Source organism: Mytilus edulis, chromosome 10 (genome assembly GCF_963676685.1).
Source record: "Mytilus edulis chromosome 10, xbMytEdul2.2, whole genome shotgun sequence".
Taxonomy (NCBI): domain Eukaryota; kingdom Metazoa; phylum Mollusca; class Bivalvia; order Mytilida; family Mytilidae; genus Mytilus; species Mytilus edulis.
In genome coordinates, this window is record NC_092353.1 from 74,720,035 (window position 1) to 74,743,774 (window position 23,740).

The following is a 23,740-nucleotide window of genomic DNA, read 5'->3' on the forward strand; positions in this document are numbered from 1 at the left end:
GGGTTATACGGTTAACTGTTTATGAGTTAAATGAACATACCGACAAATTTATTTTGTAAAGGTAGATAACTCCTATAAAATTTCATCGAATCGCTTCGATCCAAATTAGCCAAAAATTCCTGAGGATGTATCGAACAGTTTGTAAAAAGAATTTTGTCGCTTTCTTTTTTTGTTACGAAGAAGATGCACACAGAGGGTAAACAGTGAAAAGGGAGATAACTCTTACATAGAAAATGGATCGGCTTAGCAGGGTGAAATTTAAAAGCGCATAAACTATATGATACCATATGGGAAATATCTAAGCGACATATTGCGAAACAAACATTTTGCGCAAGAACAAAATTTGGCGGAAGAAAAAAAAAAAAAAAATAATAATAATAATAATAATAATAATAATTAAAAACCAATTGTTCAGAGAACAATTGAAAGTCTTTCCACATCAAAGAAATTATAAAATGAAGCAATTTTTTCGTATAAGGTGATAATGTGCTACTTCCAGTGAAGTAAAGTTTCTTCCAGTCTCATATGAAAGCTTCTTTAAGATTGATTCCAAAAATATTAAGTTTCTATATACTTTTATCTTTTATAATAATAATATATATGACTTACCATTACTAAAAGCCATGGATTCAACAACCATGCTAAAAGTCACACCATCCTCCTTTGATGATTAGTCTTTATCAACTATTTCACCTCATGGCAGTTGTAATTTTAGATATTAAACAATGCACAAGAGCTAAAACAATTGAAATTTGCATATTTTTGGTTAACTAATTTTCAAATGTAAGTCATTAATGGTCACTGTAAGAATACAACATAACATTATGAAATAAACATTCACATATGTGTAAAAAACTTTATGAAATTTTCTATTCTAGTCATTTATCTTGATTAATTGATTGGATCTTTTTTTGCTTTACATCCAGTGGCAAATGTTTCATGCATATTCAGGATGACCAAATACCTAAATAACTACAATGGTCATATACAGTATTTGTTGCCAGAGCCCTGTTTGTTGTCAGCACTAAGTCATGTTTCAGTGCTGACATCCGCCTCCTACGACGGGGACGAAGGGTTGGACTTCAGGAGGCATAATTTTTTTAATTTATGTCATTCTTAAAATCAAAATTAAAGCTGACATTCGTTTAATACTGAATATATTGTTGTTGTTTTTTTGGTTCTACATGTTGTTTCTTCGTACCCTCATTAGTCATATGGAACAACTATTTTCAGTGCCTCATGATAGCTGTAATATGTTGGAATAATTGTAACCTGTGTATCATGACATCCTTTTACATACACATGGTCAATAAGAGTTCCACCTTCTGTTGTTGGACTACTAACAAGTTGTCTGAAACCTTTTGATAACATGAAACTTAATACTGTACAGCTACCTTTCAAAATATCTTGATTAAAATCGCCAATTACAACAACTCTTTTTGATAAGTCTTCCAATTTACAGATTAATGTTTCCATGTTCTCCAAAAATTTTCCTAGATTATACCTCTGGGTTCTGTAAACAGTAGCAACAAAAACATTTCTACTTGGAATCTTGAAAACTATACATTCTAAGTTTGATGTCAAGTTGCACAATTCTGTTTCTGAAGAAAGCTTGTGAAAAACACACACACCACCATGCTGCATTTCCTTTAAAGAAGAATAATAAGAATCATCTTCTTGAAAAGCTAGAGATCTGGGCAAATGAAAACCATCATATCCCACCATTTCAAAGCAAGTGAATTCTTGATTAGCCCAGGTTTCAGTAAGACAAATGTAATCCGCACTTCTAAAGTCTGGATTTTGTTTAATATCTTCTGCATGAGTCTGTAAACCTTGAATATTGTGATACATTATCTGGAAAGATTGTGTATGTTCCTCTGCTGTATTCTCAATTTCAGACAAAAATCTTGTCATTTCTGAAACACCCTTTACAATATCAGGATCGCAGAAGATTTTCTTGTCAATTTTTTCAGCTTCTATGCTTTCAATGTGTAAACCAGATTTTGATGTAACTCTGCTAAGGGCTACATATGCCTGACCATATGTGAAACATTTATTCAGATCAACAACACATTCTTCAACTGTTAATCCTTGAACTTTGTGAATTGTGCAAGCCCAGGCTAACTTCAATGGAAACTGTTTTCTTACACAATTGCTTAAAGGAATGTCTTCACTTGAAGGTTTCAATCCAACACAGTGTTTTCCACTGATGAGTTTTTGTACCTTTGCATTTCTTCCTACTCTTTCATTGTCAAAGTGAACATATATTGTACTTGGGAGGGAATTTGGTGAGAAGTCTTTGATAGATATAACAGTTCCCATTACACCATTTACTAAACCATCTGCTGTGTCCTCATTCTTGATTAGCATTACTCTTGCTCCCTCAGCTAAAAGAATAGATATTGGGAGACAGACATCTGACTTTAAACAATGTACTTTTTTCAGAGTCAATTTCCCTGAAGTTTTGTCTTTTTGGAAATCTTGTGCCTCAATCAGTTTTGATTCTGTACATTGCTTCATTATCATCTCCTTGTTAAAGGTGTCAACCTCTGCATTTGTAGAATATATGTGCAAGGCTTCATCGGGGCTATCACCAAAGCAGTGTTGTAATGTTTCTTTATCAGATGTTGACAAACTTTCATTTTTCTGCTTAACACGCAATCTATTTAGTAGTTCAGCAAACATTCCATCCTCACGTTGACGCATTATTTCATCCAACTCTGCAATTTCAAACAAGCCATTCCATAGCTGATTTGAGGGATTAGAAGGGTCATCTACATACAATTTGTCTACCCTTTTTGTTCGAACAGGTGGTAACTGATAAAAATCGCCAACAGCAATTATTGAAACACCTCCAAATAAACAATTGTCTGGTCTTTTTTTAACTTGTCTGAGTCGCTCATGAACAAAAAACAACAATTTCTTATTGACCATTGAAATTTCATCAATTATCAAGATTTGCAAATGTTCTAACTTTGATCTGAGCGAATTAATTTTGTCTTCACTAAGAGTTGCATGATCAGGTGAGAGTGATTTGAAAATTCCAAGAGCACTATGAATTGTCAATCCATGGATATTAAATGCAGCCGTTCCAGTTGGAGCTGTTAACAGAACTGTGAGATCATCTGGATTATTTGTTGTTTGTGCTAATATTCGAGTTGCTTCATATTGAATACATTTGATCAAGTGACTTTTACCCGTTCCAGCTCCTCCAGTGATAAATAAATGTAAAGGCTCTGGTGTTTTTCCGTTTGCTTTTTGCATGCACCAATCTCTTACTTTATAGAGAATTCTTCTCTGTTTCACATTCAAACTTCTCAGCCTTGGAATAATTTCATTTTTTGTGAGAGAAACAGACAGCAAATTAGTTCCAACAGATGATGAGCTCTTTTCATTCAAATCTGGTATTGATAAATCCTCCTCAATCACACTAGATACTTTGCCTTCATCTATACATTCTCTTCTATTCACTTCTGCTTCTGGGCATAACTCACACCAAGCATCTTCTTTAGGATCTTTTTCATGAAATTGCTTTTCTGCTTCCTCTAAATCATGACCATTTTTCACAAAGTCTGACATGTTTTTGATAACAATTTCTTTCACAGAACTTAATGTGTTATCCCCTTGAAACTTAACTCTTCCACATGTGAAGAAATTCTCATATGTTTGAAATAAGAGTGGTTTCAACTGTTCATCATATCTGTATGGCAAATACAGTTGCAAAATGCTTTGATAATATTTTTCTGGGGAATTTTCCGGAGAGAAACGAGGATATTTTATAACTGCAGGTGAAGTTCTTGTGCGTTTTCTAATATACCCAAGTGAGCCATCAAGTTTGAAGGTTGTGTCTTTATTAATTTTCTGTGGTAATTGTGATTCTAGAATAACACTGTATTCAGAAGTGAATCTTGCAAGACACAATTTGATAAAGATATCAATATGTGGTCTACCTTTATATCTATCAACAATGTTGTTCATCCAAGTACTATCTTCATCTTCATCTTCACTATCACTATTATGTCTTTTTCTTTTAGAAGACTTACAATTTTGTTGTTTCTCTAGGTCTTTCAAAGGAACGCTCATTCTACATGGATTTTCACCAACAGGTATAAATTCTACTTTCCTTGAACACTCTCGTAATCTCAATCCAGTAACTCTAAACACTGCTTCCTGTGCACTTATCTCTCTATGGTGTAAATATGAAGTTCCAACTTTTTTCATAGTCTGTTGAGCATTTAGATTTCCATCTTCTGCTTCATTTTTAGTCTGTTGCAGGAGTAATCCTAGCTCTCTCTCAGCTTTACTTATGTAACTTATAATGTATACAACACAGGAAAATGCATCCAAAATATATTGTATGTCCATATTTGCATCCCAAGCCCTCAAAAGATGTGGGTTATACTGATTGGTGTATATTTCATTTGGCTGACGTTTGAGAACTACTGTATTGCGATTGGTGATAAAACGATAATATGTTTCGAAGCTTTCTTGAGCAAGTGCTATTTTCTTAAAAATTTCAGAAACATCTAAGTTTTCATCTTCATGCTTTTTTATAACTTCCCATAAGTCGGACAATATTTCCTTTGCTAATTCTTCATCGTCCTTTGAATCTTTATCTGGATCACTTGGTTCTGAGATAAATGTTCTAGTTGAGGGAGGTCTTGGGAAATTAAAACGACATACTGTTCCCTTTTTCTTACATGATTTTGAATGTTTTTTGCTGTGTTGGTGTACTGCCATAACAATGTCATGCAATTCTTTGTCTTCCTTTTCATCTGGTATCTCACATGTTATGTACTTGTCAATAAAGGTAATAATGTCATCAATATCATCTTCGCCAAATTTTGGAGCATTTTCTACCCAAAACAAACAATGTGTGTGGGGAGAACCTCTTTGTTGAAATTCAACTCGGTAAAAATAGTCGATTACTTTCCCTATTGGTTGAGCTTCTGACATGATAACATCCTTCAGAAACATATGAAATCTATGATCAAACATTCTTACTGCTGTAACAGGATTGCTACACAGAACTTTACATTTTTCATCCCATGTCATATTTTCACTAATTCTCGTGTCACCTTGCTGTTTTAAAATTATGTTTATAATTTCTGACCATCTGAAGTCTGCAGAAGAAAAAGAACAGAAGAATGTGGGAACTCCTAACTGTCTTATCATTGCAAATATATCTTTTTGTGAGCTTTGCCAATAGGGAGGAGTTCCACGAATGGGTTTTAAATATTTTATAGCTTCATCTTTCTTAAATAATTCTTTTAAGGTTTCCTTGTTGCAAAGCATTTCTCTTGTAACTTTCTTTCCTTCTTTCGAAAAAGGACATTGTTTTCTAAGAGATATCTGAACGTTTGAAATCACGCTACTGAGCTCTGTTAAATATTGACTGAAAAATATGTAGTTGGTATCTCTAGCAAATCTATTTTCAACACTCATTAATCGAAGATTAAAGTATCTTCCAATTGTTAGTTTTTCATCACGGTCTTCATCCGAAGTATTTTTACCTGATGGAAAGTGCACAGGAAAGGTTTTAGCTTCAATACCTGGTTCTTTTAGAACACTAAGAGGATTGTTATTTTCTGCTGGAGCTAAATTAAATACTTGATCAAAGCATAAATCTAAAGCCTCTTGACCTATGTCAGCAGGTTGTAAACAAGTATCTAACTGAACACCACGTAACCTATCATCAATATAGCTATACTGTTCGCTTTCTTCTTCTCTTTCATTGCTTTCTTTTGAAGACTTTGACATGTTTGACGCATCTTTCTGTATTTTATTATTCCTGACCGACTCAGAAGAATCAGATTCAGTTTCATCATTCACTACTTCATCATCATTTACCTCGGGAATAGGGTTTATCCATTCGTCATTGATAGCGACATCTTTATACCATACGTTTGTATCCTTTAAGTACACAAGTGCTTGCTCCAAATGGTTTGGTCTTACAAATTGGTATTTTTCATAGCCTTTGTAGTTGAGCTTTCTCTTCAGTTTAACCTTAAGTAAAAGACTTTCATCTTCTGATCGTGGTAGTATTGTTGTAACTTTTGTCAAATCAGACGGCACACAAACTACAGGTCCATGAACCCCTTTTTGTCCTCCTTTTGGTAGAGCCATTATCTTCATGAATGGAATGTTCAGGGCTATAAGTTGTTGCTCTATTGCATTTAGCTGTTTTAATTCTAAAGGAACATCTTCAAGCATTAAACCATTTGAAAACGACTCTGCAGGTGTTTTACCTTTTATCATTTTACGATGACAAGTATAACATATCCATAGACTTGTTCTGCATGTTCCTTCAAAAGCACAATGAGTATTGCAGTCATCTGTACATGTGTGTTTATATTTCTCTGTTGTGCATGAATCATATATAGAATTATCATAGGACCCCTTTTTACAGATAAGAACCTGTTTTTCAAAGAACAGCCTCAAGCAACAGGAACAAACACATTCTGGACCTTTCTTAACTGCATCTTTAAATTTTCCGATAACTTCAGTTATTTGTTTGTTTTCCTCTTTTAAATTTTCACGACGTGTTTTGGTTTGTTGTTTAATCTTACATCTATGTGAATCATCATCTGCATACTTCTGTATACTTGCTTGTTTCACATGTTCTTTGTGCTTTTCGTCTTCCTTATACTTTTGTACACTTACTTGTTTCACATGTTCTTTATGCTTTTCATCTTCCTTATACTTTTGTACACTAGCTAATTTCACATGTTCTTTGTGGTTTTCATCTTCCTGATACTTTTGTACACTTGCTTGTTTGACATGTTTCTTGTGTTTTTCATCTTCTTCATATTTATATATACTAGCTCGTTTCAATTTTTCTCTGTACTCGTCATTTTCTTGATATTTTTGAATACCAGATTGTATTAAGTTATCTCTGTAATCTTTGTCTTCCTGATACTTTTCTTTTCCAGCTCGAATTAAGGAATCTCTGTAATCCTCATCTGTTTTATATTTCTGAGTTCCAAATTCTTTTAAAGCATCTCTGTAATCCTTGTCCTCTCGATATTTCTTAATACCTGCTTGCTTTAAATTATCTCTATATGTCTGATCTTCTTCATACTTCTTAATTTTTTTTAAACGTGTTCCTTCATTTTCCCAATATTTTCTTTTCAGCGTGGAAGTCTTTCTTGCCTTAAATTCCTCATCTTTCCTGTACCTCATCCTTTCTTTTTCAGCTTTTGATAAGACTTTCAATTCATCATTCCAAAAGTTATCAGAATCATTTATTTTTAAAGTTGGCATCTCATATTTTCTTTCAAATTCATATTTTCCCCTTCCAACTGGACTAGATTGCATTCTGTTTTGAAACCTTGACTTTTGAGTTACAGCTGTGACAACTTCGTAATGATTGATGGCAGTCAGATGCTGAAGATAAATAGCCTGATCATTAATTTTGTTTTTGCTACATAATTGAGATGAAGAATATTTAATCCATGAATCATTGAAATAAGTGTAAATGTCAGTTTTAAGCAGGTCTGCACATGCTATAATCTCCAACTCAGTTCCCCATACATTATTTTTGTTCATCTGGAGAGTCTGTATGTGCTCTTTCACAGTTTTAAATCTTGGCTGTAAAAAAGATTTAAATATTTCTGCATTTCTTATCAAATGATCAACTATAGCTTTTCTTATATTTCCAAAAAACTCTTGTCTATTTGAAAGTGCATATGAAATAGCTCGAAACAAACAATTTCCATCACCTGTGATAGATTTTGTAGCAGAAGGGGGGCCCATATCAAATATATTATTGGTGATTGTCTTGTGTATATGCTTTGTTGGTATCTTCACAATGAGACAAAGTCTTTTCTTTGCAACAGTGTAGATTGGTTTAAAATCATAAGACAAGTCAGTTGCAGACACAATTTCGACATCAGATTCATCCTTGTTCATATCATCAATAAAAGGCAAATCTGCATTTCTTTCAGAGCTACAGATGTCAAACATTGGATTTATTTTTTTTGGAAGTTCTGGACTTTTCTCGTTTTTTACGACGACAATTTCAGGTAGCTCATAGTCACTGGTGTCAATTGGTGCATGATTTTCAATATCGATATAGTCAGTGTTGTTCATTTGTTCATGGTTTTCAGGAACTTCATTGTTGTACATAACAGGTTCTCCAACTATAGAGATGCTTACTCCTGTAACTTCAAACCACTGATTTTGACTGGGTCCTGATACCATGTTGCAACAGTATTGATACAGATGATCTAGACTGCTCAATTTCAAAAGTAAACTTTTGCCATTACTGTGCTTTAAACCAAACTCGTTTCTTGCATGTGAATCAAACAAAAAAAAGTCTTGACCATGTTTCAAAGCTAAAAATGAAGTATCATATGCACATATAAAGCAAGCATCATAATCTACAAGTGATTCCTGTAAAGCTTGGTCTAATGGCAAAGAATTACCAAATTCACTAAAATCAATGGTTTCAGGTGTATCTATTACAGCTGATATTGACTCTTTAAGTGTCATTTCCATCAATTTTCCTGAAATATCTAATATTGTTGGTAGGTCGGATATTAATAAGTGATGATTATTACCACTAACACGGCTATATAAATCATTTCCATAAATCAGAACCTTATCTAAATATTTTTGATCCCAGTAGGTTAAATCTTTCAATTTACTAAAAGCAAGAGCTGAACAACAATTTGCCACACATTGCTTTCCACTGTTAATACCAAACCTTAAATCTCCTTGGTGAAAACTACCTTGTACAAATGTATTTCTAATACCTGATCTAATAACCTTTACATACTTCTTAACCACAGCTGTGTTGTTTGTTTTGTTACATTGCGATTTGGATGTAGGTTTGTTCTTTATTTTGTTCTGATATTGTTCAAATTGAACTATTTCACTCTCTGTTTCTGTATATGGACAAATAAGTGAGTTGTGGTTTAGATCTAGTTGTTCAATCAAAAGTTTATACTTCTTTTTAATAATCCTATTTTCATCCCTTTTTTCAATCTGATTTTGATCCGGTTTTTCTGTCTGATTTTGATCAAGTTTTTTTATTTGATTTTCATCCAGTTTTTTAAACAGCTTTTTATCCAGTTTTCCAATCCGATTTTTTTCCAGTTTTCCAATCCGATTTTTATCCAGTTTTTCAATCCTATTTTTATGAAGTTTTTCAACATGATTCTGGTCTAGTTTTTCAGTCTGATTTTGTATATCACTTGTATTTTGATATAGATTACCATCATCTTTATTTCTCACATATTGTTTGTTTGTAGAGCTGACACTCTGATCTAGTTTTTCATTTTCATTCTCATATAAATGTTCAATTCTATTATCTAATATACTTTCTATTTCATTTTCTAATATATTTTCTATTTCATTTTCTAATATATTTTCTATTTCATTTTCTAATATAATCTCGTCTTTTTCTACAGTATATTGACATTCTATAGAGATAATGCTCTCGTCTTCATCTAAATCGTGACAGTTTTGAGAGATGATGCTCTGATCTAAATCATTACAGTTTTGAGAGATAACGCTCTGATCTAAATCATGGCAGTTTTGAGAGATGACGCTCTGATCTAAATCATGGCAGTTTTGAGAGATGACGCTCTGATCTAAATCATTACAGTTTTGAGAGATGACGCTCTGATCTAAATCATGGCAGTTTTGAGAGATGACGCTCTGATCTAAATCTTGGCAGTTTTGAGAGATGATGCTTTGATCTAAATCTTGACAGTTTTGAGAGATGACATTCTGATCTAAATCATGACAGTTTTGAGAGATGACGCTCTGATCTAAATCATGACAGTTTTGAGAGATGACACTCTGATCTAAATCATGACAGTTTTGAGAGATGACGCTCAAATCTAAATCATGACAGTTTTGAGAGATGACGCTCTGATCTAAATCTTGACAGTTTTGAGAGATGTTGCTCTGTTCTTTAATATTTGATTGGTTGTTGCACTGACCATCTCTTAAATTATTATTTTTTTCCTGTGTCCTCTTTCTCATTCTTTCTTTATTTTCTTTCAACTTGGTACTTCTTGCCTTTTTACTTTTCTTAGGCATTATCTGAAAAAGAAAATATGTATATATATTATTCCATATCTTACATTTTAGTTTCTCAAAAAATAGAAACAGATTCATGATTGTAATGTGTTCCACAATCAGCCTACTGTATAGTATGCTTAGAAAATACAAATTGCCCTGTGATAACAAATACCTTCAATGCAATGGGTCTATATATATATATAAAATAGAAACGACTTATAATCGATGACCCAAGAAAAGATCACATTATTAAAAACCCTATACCAGTACTTTTTTACCCAGTCATAACCAAGAAATATGCCACAGATAAATTTCCAATCATTAGGCATCTGTGTATAGGATATTTATAGATTATGCAAGTTTTTTTCTTTATAAAAATTGGGATTGTATCCATGGCACGTAAATGATGCCCCCAATTGCATATCTTATAAAGTTATAAATGGACATAACCGAAGAAAGGTAAAAGTGACACTACACAAAGGTTTTGGCCCAAGAAAATAAAATGCTTGACAAATTTTTCAAATTGGCATATAATGTTTAGAAATGCATAGGGTCAAGAAATATAAATGACAAAAAGATTTTTGTCTGATGAGGTCACAATTATTGTCATAATATGTACTGTTATCATAAAAACGATGAAAAATTCAGAATTTATGCAGTTTTATAACTGAATTTTGGTTGTGGAAACATCTTGCACAGCCAAGAAACAACAAAATAATTTAACAGAAGCTTTATTATTACTTTTGCCATCATCTTACCAAATATAAAGTTATTTCTTGTGTTCGCACATACTTTTTCAAACCAAAATATACTTATAATTTTATGAAAAATAAGAAAAATAACAAATTTTTACAAAATACGCAATTAAATCATGATTTGTTGCCATGGTAAATTGTTCAATGTCAAATTTGTTAAGTTTTTCTAATATCTTGTACCTTAGTCAAGTTTTCATTGATTTAAGGGTAGGTATGATTACTTTAAAATTTGTAGTATTGTTTGGGCCTTATTGCCCTAGTCCTTTGTACTTCAATCTTGATCCGAGTTTTGTTGTAATAAGCATTGTGTATGTATACGTTAAGTGACATTTGGTTGAGGCAAATTCAAATTAGGGAACGGAAATCAAAATGTCTGCAATATTTCCATTTGTAAAGGGGCATTATTCTAGAACAAGGAAAATGACACCACCAAAATTCTAATTTAATCAGTGTTTTGTTACCATATGCATTGTGTATAAGTCTCATCACATTTGGTTCAGACAAACTAAAGTAAGAAGGGAAATAAAATTTGACATTTTTTTCATTTGTAAAGGAGCAAAACTCTAGAATAGTTTAAGTGACACCACCAAAATTCGAGCTTGATCTGTATTTTCGGTTTATAAGCAAGGTGTAAAAGTTCCATAACTTTTTATTTATGCAAACTGAAATAAGAGAACCGAAAGGAACAATTGAGCAATTTTTCCATTTGTAAAGGAGCATATCTCTAGAATGGTTTAATTGACACCACAAAAATTTGAACTTGATATGTATTTTGTGTATATATTATTTTAAAGCATTGTGTTTAAGTTTCATAACATTCATGACATTTGGTTTAGGAAAACTGAAGTTAGAGAACGGAAACATAAAATTCAGCATTTTTTCCATTTGTAAAGGGCACAACTCTAGAACGGTTAAAGTGACAACATCAAAATTTGAATTTGATCTCAGTTCGGTAAAAAATAGCATTGTGTATTTTAAAATCAATCGGGTCCAGGACCAATCCAGTATATCTTATCAAAATCCTTCGTTTTTCAATCAATTTTCTATTTGCATACATTTAGAATAATTAAAAGCTGATAAACTCAGTGTATGATAAATTAATATTTCCGGTTATGGAATACATTCTTCAGCATTTATTTCCATATTTTTCTAAAAAATTTACAATTGCATGTTTGTAGTATAATTATTGTGTCTGTATTAAAAAAGGAGTTTCGGTTATGGTCATGTAGACCTAGGCTTATCCTCATCAGTGTATAAGTTTCATAACATTTATTTGAGGCAAACTTGAGTAAGAGAAAAGAAACCAACTTTGGGACGTACGGATGGACAAGGGTAAAACTTAATGCCCTTCCATTTAGGCAGGAGCATTAAAATAATGATTAAGCCATGAAGTTGTCAAAATATAAAATCCTATGGATAATGTGCAATTTGCACTCATTGTCAAATGCATGGACAAAACAATTTTAACATTCAACTGTCACTAGAGAAGTGTGGAGCAGTAAGTCTGCTTAAATAAAAATGACAATACCATTCATTAATCCTGTTAACTATACTTTTCACTAAAAGCCAGATAATATTGAGATATTGAATAGGTCAATCCTGACTTTTGATTTGGGGTGAAGTTTATCTATCTCATCAAAGAAGATCTTATAATAAACTCATCATAGATACCAGGATTGAAATTATATGTGTGTGCCAGAATTATTTCATCAGTGACCCTTGATAAAAAAAAAGGAAGTTAAAAGGGCCAAATAAAGTACAAAGTTGAAGAGTTCATTTTTTCAATGTAACAATGTTGTGTCTCAATACTGAAATGGTTCTTTATCAAATAGTTGCACAATAGAAGGAATCAAAACTCACATAGTTTTTCTCACATACAGATGTATCATTTCCCAAAGTCCATTTGCTCTGGGACAAGCGTTCATACATGTATACCTTTGCTTCTTCCAATGTTTATTTACAACCACAAACAAAAAAATATTATTAAGAATAAAATATTTAATTCATCTACAATATATTCTTCTTGATTTTCAAATGATTCCTACCAAGTCTAATCTGTATATGTATCCAGGAAGATAACCAATATTAATTCAAGGACTTCACTGTGACCTATGAATGAAAAAGTATTAAAATATAGCAAATAAGTTAGCAAAATCAATAATGACAATCTATTTTTTTTTTATTGTTTTATCTTCTGTGTGTTTGTTAATAAAAAAAAAAAACTCTAAAATGAATGTTTGTTTGCCTTGCTTTATAAAGATGTCAAAAATGATAACTCTTATATCTTGTATACCTATTTAATCTATTCAGAAAGTTGAAAACAATTAGTTAAATCAATACTGAATTTTAAGAAATGTTGATTTATCAATACTATGTATGTGCCTGTGCAAAGTTTATATGAGGCTGTAAATCAGGGGTTGTTATTTGTTGCTGTGTAGCACATTTGTTTTTGTACATTATTTTGTAAATAAAACAGAGTGTTAGGTTTTTTTTGTTCAAGTTGTTTAACATTTGTCCTTTGGTGGCTTTTATAGCTGACTATGTGGTATAGGCTATGTTGATTTTTGAAGACCATACAGTCACCTACAGTTGTTAATTTATGTGTCATATAGACTCTTATGGAGAGTTGTCTTAATGGTAATCATACCACATCTAACGAGTTTTACATTAACTAATGATTTGTCAAAATGAGCCTTTCATTAGTTTTATAAATTTCTATTTTAACCATGTTTGAAGACTGATGGGGTGGGGTTTTCAATCTCAATTTTAAGAGATGATCATAAGTTATACTCAAAACCAAGTTTGGTTGTATGGTTGTCACATGTTAGTGATAATTTTCCTGTATTTTTATTTCCCTTCTACCTTCTGCCATAAAGCAAATTTGTTGTAATCATACAGATTCATGAAATATATTCATAAAAAAAAAGATCACTAAAAGAATCATTAAAACAAATAGCGAAAGAACCCTTTATCTCTGGCTTGAGAAGACTGCTGCAAGCGTAAATATGCAATGTCAAATACCAAAAAGAAGAAAAAAATACTCAATATGATGATATATATACAATATATAAAAACAAAAAATACTTGAATGTGTTCTTTAGCTGCTATTTGTTGTTCATGGAAAGCCTATGTCAAAGTTTTGTAAAATTTGTTGAAAATCCCTAAATCAGTTAAATGCAAGGAAATGAAAAAAGTATTTTGAAAACTTTGATTTAGATATTGTCTCTTATAAACCTAAAAAAGGTTCTGTCAAAACTTCATAAACTAGAGGCTCTAAAGAGCCTGTGTCGCTCACCTTGGTCTATGTGAATATTCAACAAAGGACACAGATGGTTTCATGACCAAATTGTGTTTTGATGATTGTGATGTGTTTGTAGATCTTACTTTACTGAACATTCTTGCTGCATACAATTATCCCTATCTTTAATAATTGGCCCAGTAGTTTCAGTGGAAAATGTTCGTAAAAATTTTAAAATTTTATAAAAAATTGTTTAAAATTGACTATAAAGGGCAATAACTCCTTAGGGGGTCTTGATTGTGGCCAAGTATGATTTTATTTGGCCCAGTAGTTTCAAAGGAGAAAATTTTTGTAAAAATTAACTAAGATTTACGAAAAATGGTTAAAAATGGACTATAAAGGGCAATAACTCCTAAAGGGATCAACTGACCATTTTGGTCCTGTTGACTTATTTGTAGATCTTACTTTGCTAAACATTTTTGCTGTTTACAGTTTATCTCTATTTATAATAATATTCAAGATAATAACAAAAAACAGCAAAATTTCCAATTCAGGGGCAGCAACCCAACAACCAGTTGTCCAATTCATCTGCAAATTTCAGAGTAAATAGATCTTGACCTGATTAACAATTTTACCCCATGTCAGATTTGCTCTAAATGCTTTGGTTTTTGAGTTACAATCCAAAAACTGCATTTTTTACCCCTATGATCTTTTTAGCCATGGCAGCCATCTTGGTTGGTTGGCCAGGTCACCAGACACACTTTTTAAACTAGATACCCTAATGATGATTGTGGCCAAGTTTTATTTTATTCAGCCAAGGAGTTTCAGAGAAGCCAAGGAGTTTCAGAGAAGAAGATTTTTGTAAATGTTAACGACGACAGACGACGACGGAGACGGACGCCAAGTGATGAGAGAATACCTCTAAAATGTGTTTGATGAAGACTAACAAGCTATCTTTACATTTGTCTGATTTTTGTTAACTTTAGGAGTTTGACGACATGAATGAGTTATATTAAGAAACCATTATTTCTGTTATCATTATTTAAAACATGTTGGTCTCAAATGAGTTCGTCATGTGCATATTGCAAGCAGAACAGGATTTTTTAATTATCACAAATCTGTTTTATTCTGACTGAATTATCCTTACCCAGATATAAATTATGCAGTCAACTGCGACCTTTAGCTGATTTCACTTCAATTCTCCAGTAATTATTTGTGATCTGAAAATCAAAAAAGAAAGTTAAAATTATAGAACTGACAAATTTGTATCCCTAATACGGGTATTTTCAGTATCAATATAAAATAGCAGTAACTGTAATTAGAAAGAAAATTCATAAAGCTTTGACATATTGTAATATATTTGAAAGTAAAGATTGGACAATGCTTCACTGAATATTTGGATTGTCAATTGATCTATAATTAACCCAAGATATTTCAGCCATTTCCACTGAGTGTGTAGCCAAAGGTAATATCTTTGGTTAGTTTGCTTGTTAGCTGAAACGAGAAGTCATTGTTAGGTTAGGTAAACTACCCTACATGTACTTTAAACTTAGACTAGTCCGACGGAAAACTAATTTTGATCTGTCTGTTGGACTATGCTACTTTGAAAGGAGGTTATATAGTATACCTGACCTAATAATGACTTTATGGTTCAGCTAACAAGCAATCTAACCAAAGATATTACCTTTTGCTACAAACACAATGGAATCAGCTGTAAGACAGATACTAATAAAAAGCACATTTGTCAATGTGGGCAAGGATTTCTTTGTGTTTGAGGAAGAATACTTTAAAATTTGTTCCCTTTCTAAACTTTTGATCTTAAAATGTATATTAGCTAATTGAATATTTTTTCCTGATTTAAAACTAAATGTTTGGTCTCAAATGTGTTTGATGATGCAAATTTATTTGTTTGCCTACTGAAAATGTTCTCAAATGTGCTTGATCTTTACTTAAGTTACCCTCCAAAACTTTTGGTCTTAAAAATGTTTGTTGAAATTAACTTTATATCTGCTTGCTTTCTAAAACTTTTGGTCTCAAATGTTTAATAATCCTTACTGAAATGTACAGGATGCAACCAACTGTGACTATAAGAGGAGTCTAGTGCTAATTCTTCAAACAATGTTAAATGCTATAAATTATCTGAAAATAAAAAAAAAAGATAATGGATCTACACTGGAATATCAATAGTATAATCATACAACAAATATTGACTGGAACTAGTACTATTATAGTCATGAACATGATGAAGCTACACCATACTGTCATGAGATAAAAGGAACTAATGATAGGCAAACTTCTTAATGTTGCAATTGTTGACCTTTGTTTTTTGATGAGGGTAACTTTACATGTGTTTTTCTTGTAAACTTTTTTAGATGAAGGTAACTTTTACATTTGTTCATCTAGTCTCATAAGTCAAAAATGTAAAACTACTACCTTTGAGACTAAATAAATAATAATTGTTAGGTTGATGTTGAGACGAGTTGTATATATATACATATAAAGTCTCCGAATGATCGTATAATAAAAACTATATATATATATATATACCTTAACATGCTTATAAATACAGGTACAGAGTACTTTCACTCACAGAACATGTTTCAACCCTTTATGTTTATTTGTATTCAAATACATTTTGTACTGGTTGAATAATTAGAAGATTTTAAGATGTACATGATGTATACATCCAAATATTTATATTTTCATTAATAATTAATAGGATAGCCTTTGAAAAAGCATTTGCTATATATACATGATATATATGTTCCGGACCATCATGACCATATGAGTATTTGGACCATATGCATATGGTCATGACTATATGGTTATATACTCATATGGTCGGGGTAATTAACACCCTTATACAGTTTACTTATAATACTTCTAAACTCTTCATATGGTATGACCGTTCATTAAAAAGACGCTATCTTAATTACAGTTAATTTTATTATTATATTATAACATGTATAATCATGATAATAAAACTATTTGCTTAAATAAAAATTAAAAGTTTCACACTGAGTTAATTTTTCTTTCTTGTCAAAACTATAATAAACACATTTTATACCAATGGTCATTACCGATGGTCGTTACTTATTTGTTATTACAAGTGAATGGCGATATGTCCACTTCAAAAAAAAAATCCAAAAATTTCTTAAAGAACTGCTACACAAGAAGTCACTGCAAAGTAACATAGTTTATTTAAAAACAAGTATTATACTCATATGGTCCGACCATACGCATACAGTCAGACCATATAAGTATACACATTTGGTCATGATCATACGCATATGGTCCAAATACTCATATGGTCCGGAACATATACTGTGTATCTCGCACAAAAATGTCAAAATCTAGGTTGTTTCTTTAAAACTGTTTACATACAAAACACTGGGCATCATAAATCAATCTAGTTATATGCTATATCTTAATACAATAAATAAATTACCATGTAAAAACAAACAAGACTAGTTGCAGATTTGCAAACAAAGCAATTTAATGTTTACCAATAGGATACTGTAATCATGGTAATTGAATTAACGACAATATTTTGTTCTTGACATGTTTGATATGTAAACATGGTAAACAAGCAAGTTTAAGTAAGCACTATTTATCATTTTATTACACAGCAAAACTTACTTCGTAAAAAATTTAATTAAAGTTCTGTGTTTATGGTGTTGGGCTGCTTTATATAACTGGTAAAATGTAATAAGACTAATCGAGATCATGCTCAACATCTGAAATCACTATATTTGAATAATTATGTCTTTTACAGAACTTTTTGAAGGACTGGTTATTCAAATTAACTTAATTTTCAATACAAAAATTTAGTAGACATGGTAAACGGTAAACAAATACTCAAATATATTTATATTTATATTAGTTACAGGGATCTCCATGGACGCAAATTGAACGATGGAGGAACTTTCACCATCACAAACCGTGTCTACTCTGTACAGTGTAGCGCAATAGAAAGTATTTATCCCTCCATATAAAGAATGGTGAACATGCTAATTCATTGCGTACATAAATTATAATTATTTGAATTTTCATCATAGAACTATATTTTTTTTCAATAACTGCTGTTGTAACCATTCAAATTCCAAGCCTTCATGGTCCCCCCTTAGAAGTTAATGACCAAAAGCTGTCATGAAGGTCCCCATGTAGTTTTCTTTCTATTTTTGGTAATTGTTATTTGGAGCTTCACGGACACTGACAAATTCAGAAGTCATGAACCCATTAGGCATTACCGGTATGGCTACATTTGTAATTTGCAGCAACAACAAAACGATTTGTAAGGGTTGTGTAATAGTTTAAAAAGATTAGCAAAGCAAATGTTGACAAATGAAAGGTTTTAAATGACTTTATCTATCAAATTGATGCTATGCAAAACGCATCTTTCAAGTCTGAATAAACCAAAAACATGGATGTATCAATTTGATTGCTCACTATGAACATGATGAAATGAATTACGATATGATATTTCTTTACAGGAAATATTAAGTTTTCACTTTTCAACTTTTCAACTTTTAAAGTAATTCTATATTATCCAAGTACAGCAGTACTCGAGTTATTTGCGATGAAATATTAATTACTGTTATACATCTTATTGTGTACTTCTTAAAAAAGGGGGATGCTGATTGCGTAAGTCAAAATAAAAGCATGTGTTCGACTTGTTAATCTGTTTTCTTTGAAACTGGTTTAATAATTTATTTATGTAATCTAAACTATCATAAGCACTAGAACACACCCGTGATATCGCAGGTCCGTGACTGAATTAAAGTATATTACTATGCGCCAGCCTTATTTTAGTGTTAGTATTGTCATCTGATAAAGATCATGCCGATTATAAGATACAGTTTTCTCTGTTTTCGAAACTTTCTGTGTGAACCCGTCGAACTGGAACTTATCAATTATTGGTAATATTAATTATTTGGAAAACAAAAGGTCCTGGCATGGAGTATTTTTTAATCAACAGCATTATCATATATTAGTTATAAATAAAGTTGAATTCTTTGATTCGCTGTTATACGTCATGCCCACTAAATTTATTTTTAGTATTCGTATTGTTATCTTAGAAAGTCTGATTAAAATACTACCATAGGTCACAATTTGACAATTTAGTAGTCATGGTATTGTCAACCCTGTAATAATGACCCGTGTATATACATGTAGCATATTAATTCTGATTACACCGTTTGTTGGTGCGCCTGTCAGATGCGGAACGTACAGATAAGGTAATAGGTAACAGGTGAATATACTATTGGTATTGGTATCGGACTCGACCCGGAACTTCTTAATTATTGGCAATATTAATTACGTGGAAAACAAAAGGGCCTGGAGTGGTGTAATTTTTAGTCTACACCTTTGTACTATATTAGTTATATATAAAGTTCAATTCTGTGATTCGTCGTTTTTACGTGATGACGGCTGACAAATTGGACCTCGTAATTTTAGTATTATAGATTTGCAGAAACTTTGTTGAATAATTCCACACATGAATCATCTATCTTCAGATAATATTCTCCTGTCTGATTTGTTGATTTACCTGTACAAGCTCAGGTACAAGTGCTTAGCGATCTTAATCTGGATATCCCTTAGGCGTTAACTGTATTGGATTATAATATAAAAAAGCCTAGGATTATGCAATACATGCATTTGATTAAAAAAATTGGCATCGAGCTATAAAAATGATTACAGTTTTGAACGATGACGGAAGACAATTTAACAATGGCACGGGTCATTTGACCATGGCGCAATACATTTGAACATGTTGAACGATGGCAGGGCTCCATAGTTCAACAGGCCATATCCCTGCATTGTAAATAACAAACATCGTATGATCTAATATTACATATATATGGTGTAAAATTGAGAATGGAAATGGGGAATATGTCAAAGAGACAACAACCCGACCAAAATAAAACTAGAGGCTCTAAAGAGCCTGTGTCGCTCACCTTGGTCTATGTGAATATTAAACAAAGGAAGCAGATTGAAAATTGACTACAAAGGTCAATAACTCCTACAGGGGTCAATTGACCATTTCGTTCATGTTGACTTATTTGTAGATCTTACTTTGCTGAACATTATTGCTGTTTACAGTTTACCTTTATCTATAATAATATTCAATATAATAACCAAAAACAGCAAAATTTCCTTAAAATTACCAATTCAGGGGCCGCAACCCAAAAACAGGTTGTCCAATTCATCTGAAAATTTCAGAGCAGATAGATCTTCACCTGATTAACAATTTTACCCATGTCAGATTTGCTCTAAATGCTTTGGTTTTTGAGTTATAAGCCAAAAACTGCATTTTATCCCTATGTTCTATTTTTAGACGTGGCGACCATCTGTCACCGGACACATTTTTTAAACAAGAAACCCCAAAGATGAGTGTGGCCAAGTTTGGATCAATTTGGTACAGCAGTTTCAGAGAAGAAGATTTTAGTAAAAGATATATAAAATTTATGAAAAATGGTTAAAAATTGACTTTAAAGGGCAATAACTCCTAAAGAGGTCAACTGACCATTTTGGTCATGCTGAATTATTTGTAAATCTGACCTTGCTGAACATTATTGCTGTTTACAGTTTACCTATATCTATAATAATATTCAATATAATAACCAAAAACAGCAAAATTTCCTTAAAATTACCAACACAGGGGCCGCAACCCAAAAAACAGGTTGTCCAATTCATCTGAAAATTTCAGGGCAGATAGATCTTCACCTGATTAACAATTTTACCCATGTCAGATTTGCTCTAAATGCTTTGGTTTTTGAGTTATAAGCCAAAAACTGCATTTTACCCCTATGTTCTATTTATAGCCATGGCGGTCATTTTGGTTAGTTGGTGGGGTCACCGGACACAATTTTTAAACTAGATACCCCAATGATGATTGTGGCCAAGTTTCAAATAATTTGGCCCAGCAGTTTCAGAGGAGAAGATTTTTCTAAAAGATTACTAAGATTTACGAAAAATGGTTAAAAATTGACTATAAAGGGCAATAACTCCTAAAGTGGTCAACTGATCATTTTGGTCATGTTGACTTATTTGTAGATCTTACTTTGCTGAACATTATTGCTTTTTACAGTTTATCTCTATCTATCATAATATTCAAAATAATAACCAAAAACAGCAAAATTTCCTCAAAATTACCAATTCAGGGGCAGCAACCCAACAACGGGTTGTCCGATTCATCTGAAAATTTCAGGGCAGATAGATTTAGACCTGAAGAACAATTTCACCCATGTCAGATTTGCTCTAAATGCTTTGGTTTTTGAGTTATAAGCCAAAAACTGCATTTTACCCCTATGTTCTATTTATAGCCATGGCGGCCATCTTGGTTAGTTGGCGGGGTCACCGGACACAATTTTTAAACAAGATACCCCAATGATGATTGTGGCCAAGTTTGGTTAAATTTGGCCTAGTAGTTTCAGAGAAGAAGATTTTTGTAAAAGTTAACGCCAGACGCAGGACAACGACGACGGAAGACGACGACGCCGGACGCCAAGTGATGAGAAAAGCTCACTTGGCCCTTTGGGCCAGGTGAGCTAAAAACACAACAGCAGAAGGTCACCAACAGGTCTTCAATGTAGCGAGAAATTCCCGGACCCGGAGGCGTCCTTCAGCTGGCCCCTAAACAAATATATACTACATGTAGTTCAGTGATAATGAACGCCATACTAATTTCCAAATTGTACACAAGAAACTAAAATTTAAATGGTGTAGCATTATACTTTTTTATTGGATATTCAGGATCACATGTTTTAAAGTTATTTCATGTATTTTGCCTATCCAAAAGCCTTGTTTCTATTTTTAGGTATATTGAAACTACATGCATGTCAGTATGTTTCTATTTAAACATTGTAAAATGTATGTATATTGACGGTCAATATTAAAATCTATTGCTAACTTTAGATTTATGATTTCATCGTGTTCATGAAATCACACATAACCATATGAATGGAGAATATTGTTGAAAGAACATTGATAATTTCATTAACTTGTTAAAGATTACACAGAAAGATTAGAACATTAAGTGCCATTTTCCTAATACATTACTGTAACAGGGAAATTTTTGTGTTTTATGACTACCATCTAAATTTGTGCCGTTTTGAATTCGCAATATCCCTGTGGCCTTTATATTTTTTTCCGTATGGGATATTTAAAGCTTTACATTAACTTTAACTGATAGAAAGGCGTCATTAACATATTTGTACGAAGTGTTGTTTTCATAACAATATTCGTCATGTCTGCTTGCTAGAGATGGTTTTAATGCTTATGAGCTTAACTTGAGTTAAAGTCATGATTTATAACATTGCTTTTCATTTAGAAATACAGTTATGATTTAAGGAATCTATCTGTCTTCTGCATGTTCTGTAAAAATCTGTGTTATGCAGGGTTCATATCCTAATCATTTACGTATACATGTATGGTAATCATTTTATCAAAGTTTTATCAGAGTTTCTTTGAAATTTTTGCTGTCGTTTTATTTTTGCGTTCCAAGTCTTACTGCAAAAATAGCAAAAAATTAAACTGCTGTGAAAATTTCCCTGTTTAAGTACATATATACATGATATATGTTATCATATGCCTAGGTCACACATTCATGGATCAACTCTTCAGATCGACTACGTATTAAATCTCATAGATGATCCCAGAATTGCAGTTTCCATAGTCAGGTTATGAACCTATACGGATGCACAACAACTTGACTAAAGGGTTGTGACGTTCCTACAATAAACAATGAAGGATAAGGGTCATTTGGCCACATGAGTGATACTGGTTCTTTTGGGGGACATTGTTTAATACAGAAATGACATGGTTTAATATGCAACTTTGAAGACGTGTGTTGGAGTGTGTGTTTGAGTGTATGTACTGCGGTCGGATAAACAGTGGTTTGCTACAGTATAAGTAAGGGTTAGTCTGAATGACAAATGGTTGAATTGGAATCATACGAACTGACACATTTTCTAAAAACCTTTAATAAATAATTAAGCTAGTGATTTATCAATTCTTAAATATCATGTTTATGACAGTAAATCAACATGATCATAGATTTTAGTTTTGTTAAATAAAAAAAATATCCGTCTGTCTGGACCATGTATTTTCCTTCGTAATCCTCTAACCAACGACAAGTAGCAATTCTTGACTATTACATAGGCACTTGTTTTTGTCAATGTGATGCTTACTATCCACACTCTTACGACATGATTTTTCGTACGGGTGTGGATCACAACCGCACATTGACAGAAACAAGTGCCTGTGTGTTACGTGCCTATAACAAGTTAACAGATACTTCGTTGTGCTTACCTAAGGAACGATATACGAATGACGATAGAAAACTGTTTCTTCAATAATGTAGTTGTACAAACTAACTTCGAAATGTTAAACCTTGGAATGAGAGCAAACAAAAATATCATGCAAAGGAAATCGGAAGAACTTTCTAAAATTTAAACAAACGCTATCTGGATATTAATTCCGGATATAATGGATTAGTAAGTCCCAGCTCTCAAAAATAAAATATCTAATCTAAATACAAATCCCCTTTGTATATTGACCATGATAGACAAAGACAATACATTTTCATCTGTATTGTGTGAATTTTTAAAGCTTTACTTTGAAGAAAGAAAACAACATAGTGCTCAATCTGTAAATAATAATTACAATCTGAGTTATCTCTCTTTATTCACTTTCTGAAGTTAATATCATTTAC

The 23,740-nt window shown here is 32.2% G+C and overlaps 1 protein-coding gene and 1 long non-coding RNA gene across 2 annotated transcripts; both read right to left on the bottom strand.

The window, feature by feature from the left end:
* Positions 1-1,206: 1,206 nt before the first annotated feature.
* Positions 1,207-10,050, bottom strand: LOC139492974 (uncharacterized). The gene has a single exon (XM_071281121.1). It carries the CDS (start codon positions 10,048-10,050, stop codon positions 1,207-1,209), a length of 8,844 nt encoding a protein of 2,947 aa, XP_071137222.1.
* A 1,991-nt stretch (positions 10,051-12,041) lies between these two features.
* LOC139491895 (uncharacterized) lies at positions 12,042-23,476 on the bottom strand. The gene is made up of 4 exons (XR_011656662.1): positions 23,338-23,476; positions 16,081-16,164; positions 15,173-15,245; positions 12,042-12,896 (listed from the first exon to the last, which is right to left on the bottom strand). It is a non-coding gene; the product is annotated as an uncharacterized lncRNA (long non-coding RNA).
* Positions 23,477-23,740: the final 264 nt, after the last annotated feature.

Excerpts from the sequence above, each read along its gene's own strand:
- LOC139492974 (XM_071281121.1), bottom strand. The coding sequence starts at position 10,050 with ATGCCTAAGAAAAGTAAAAAGGCAAGAAGTACCAAGTTGAAAGAAAAT.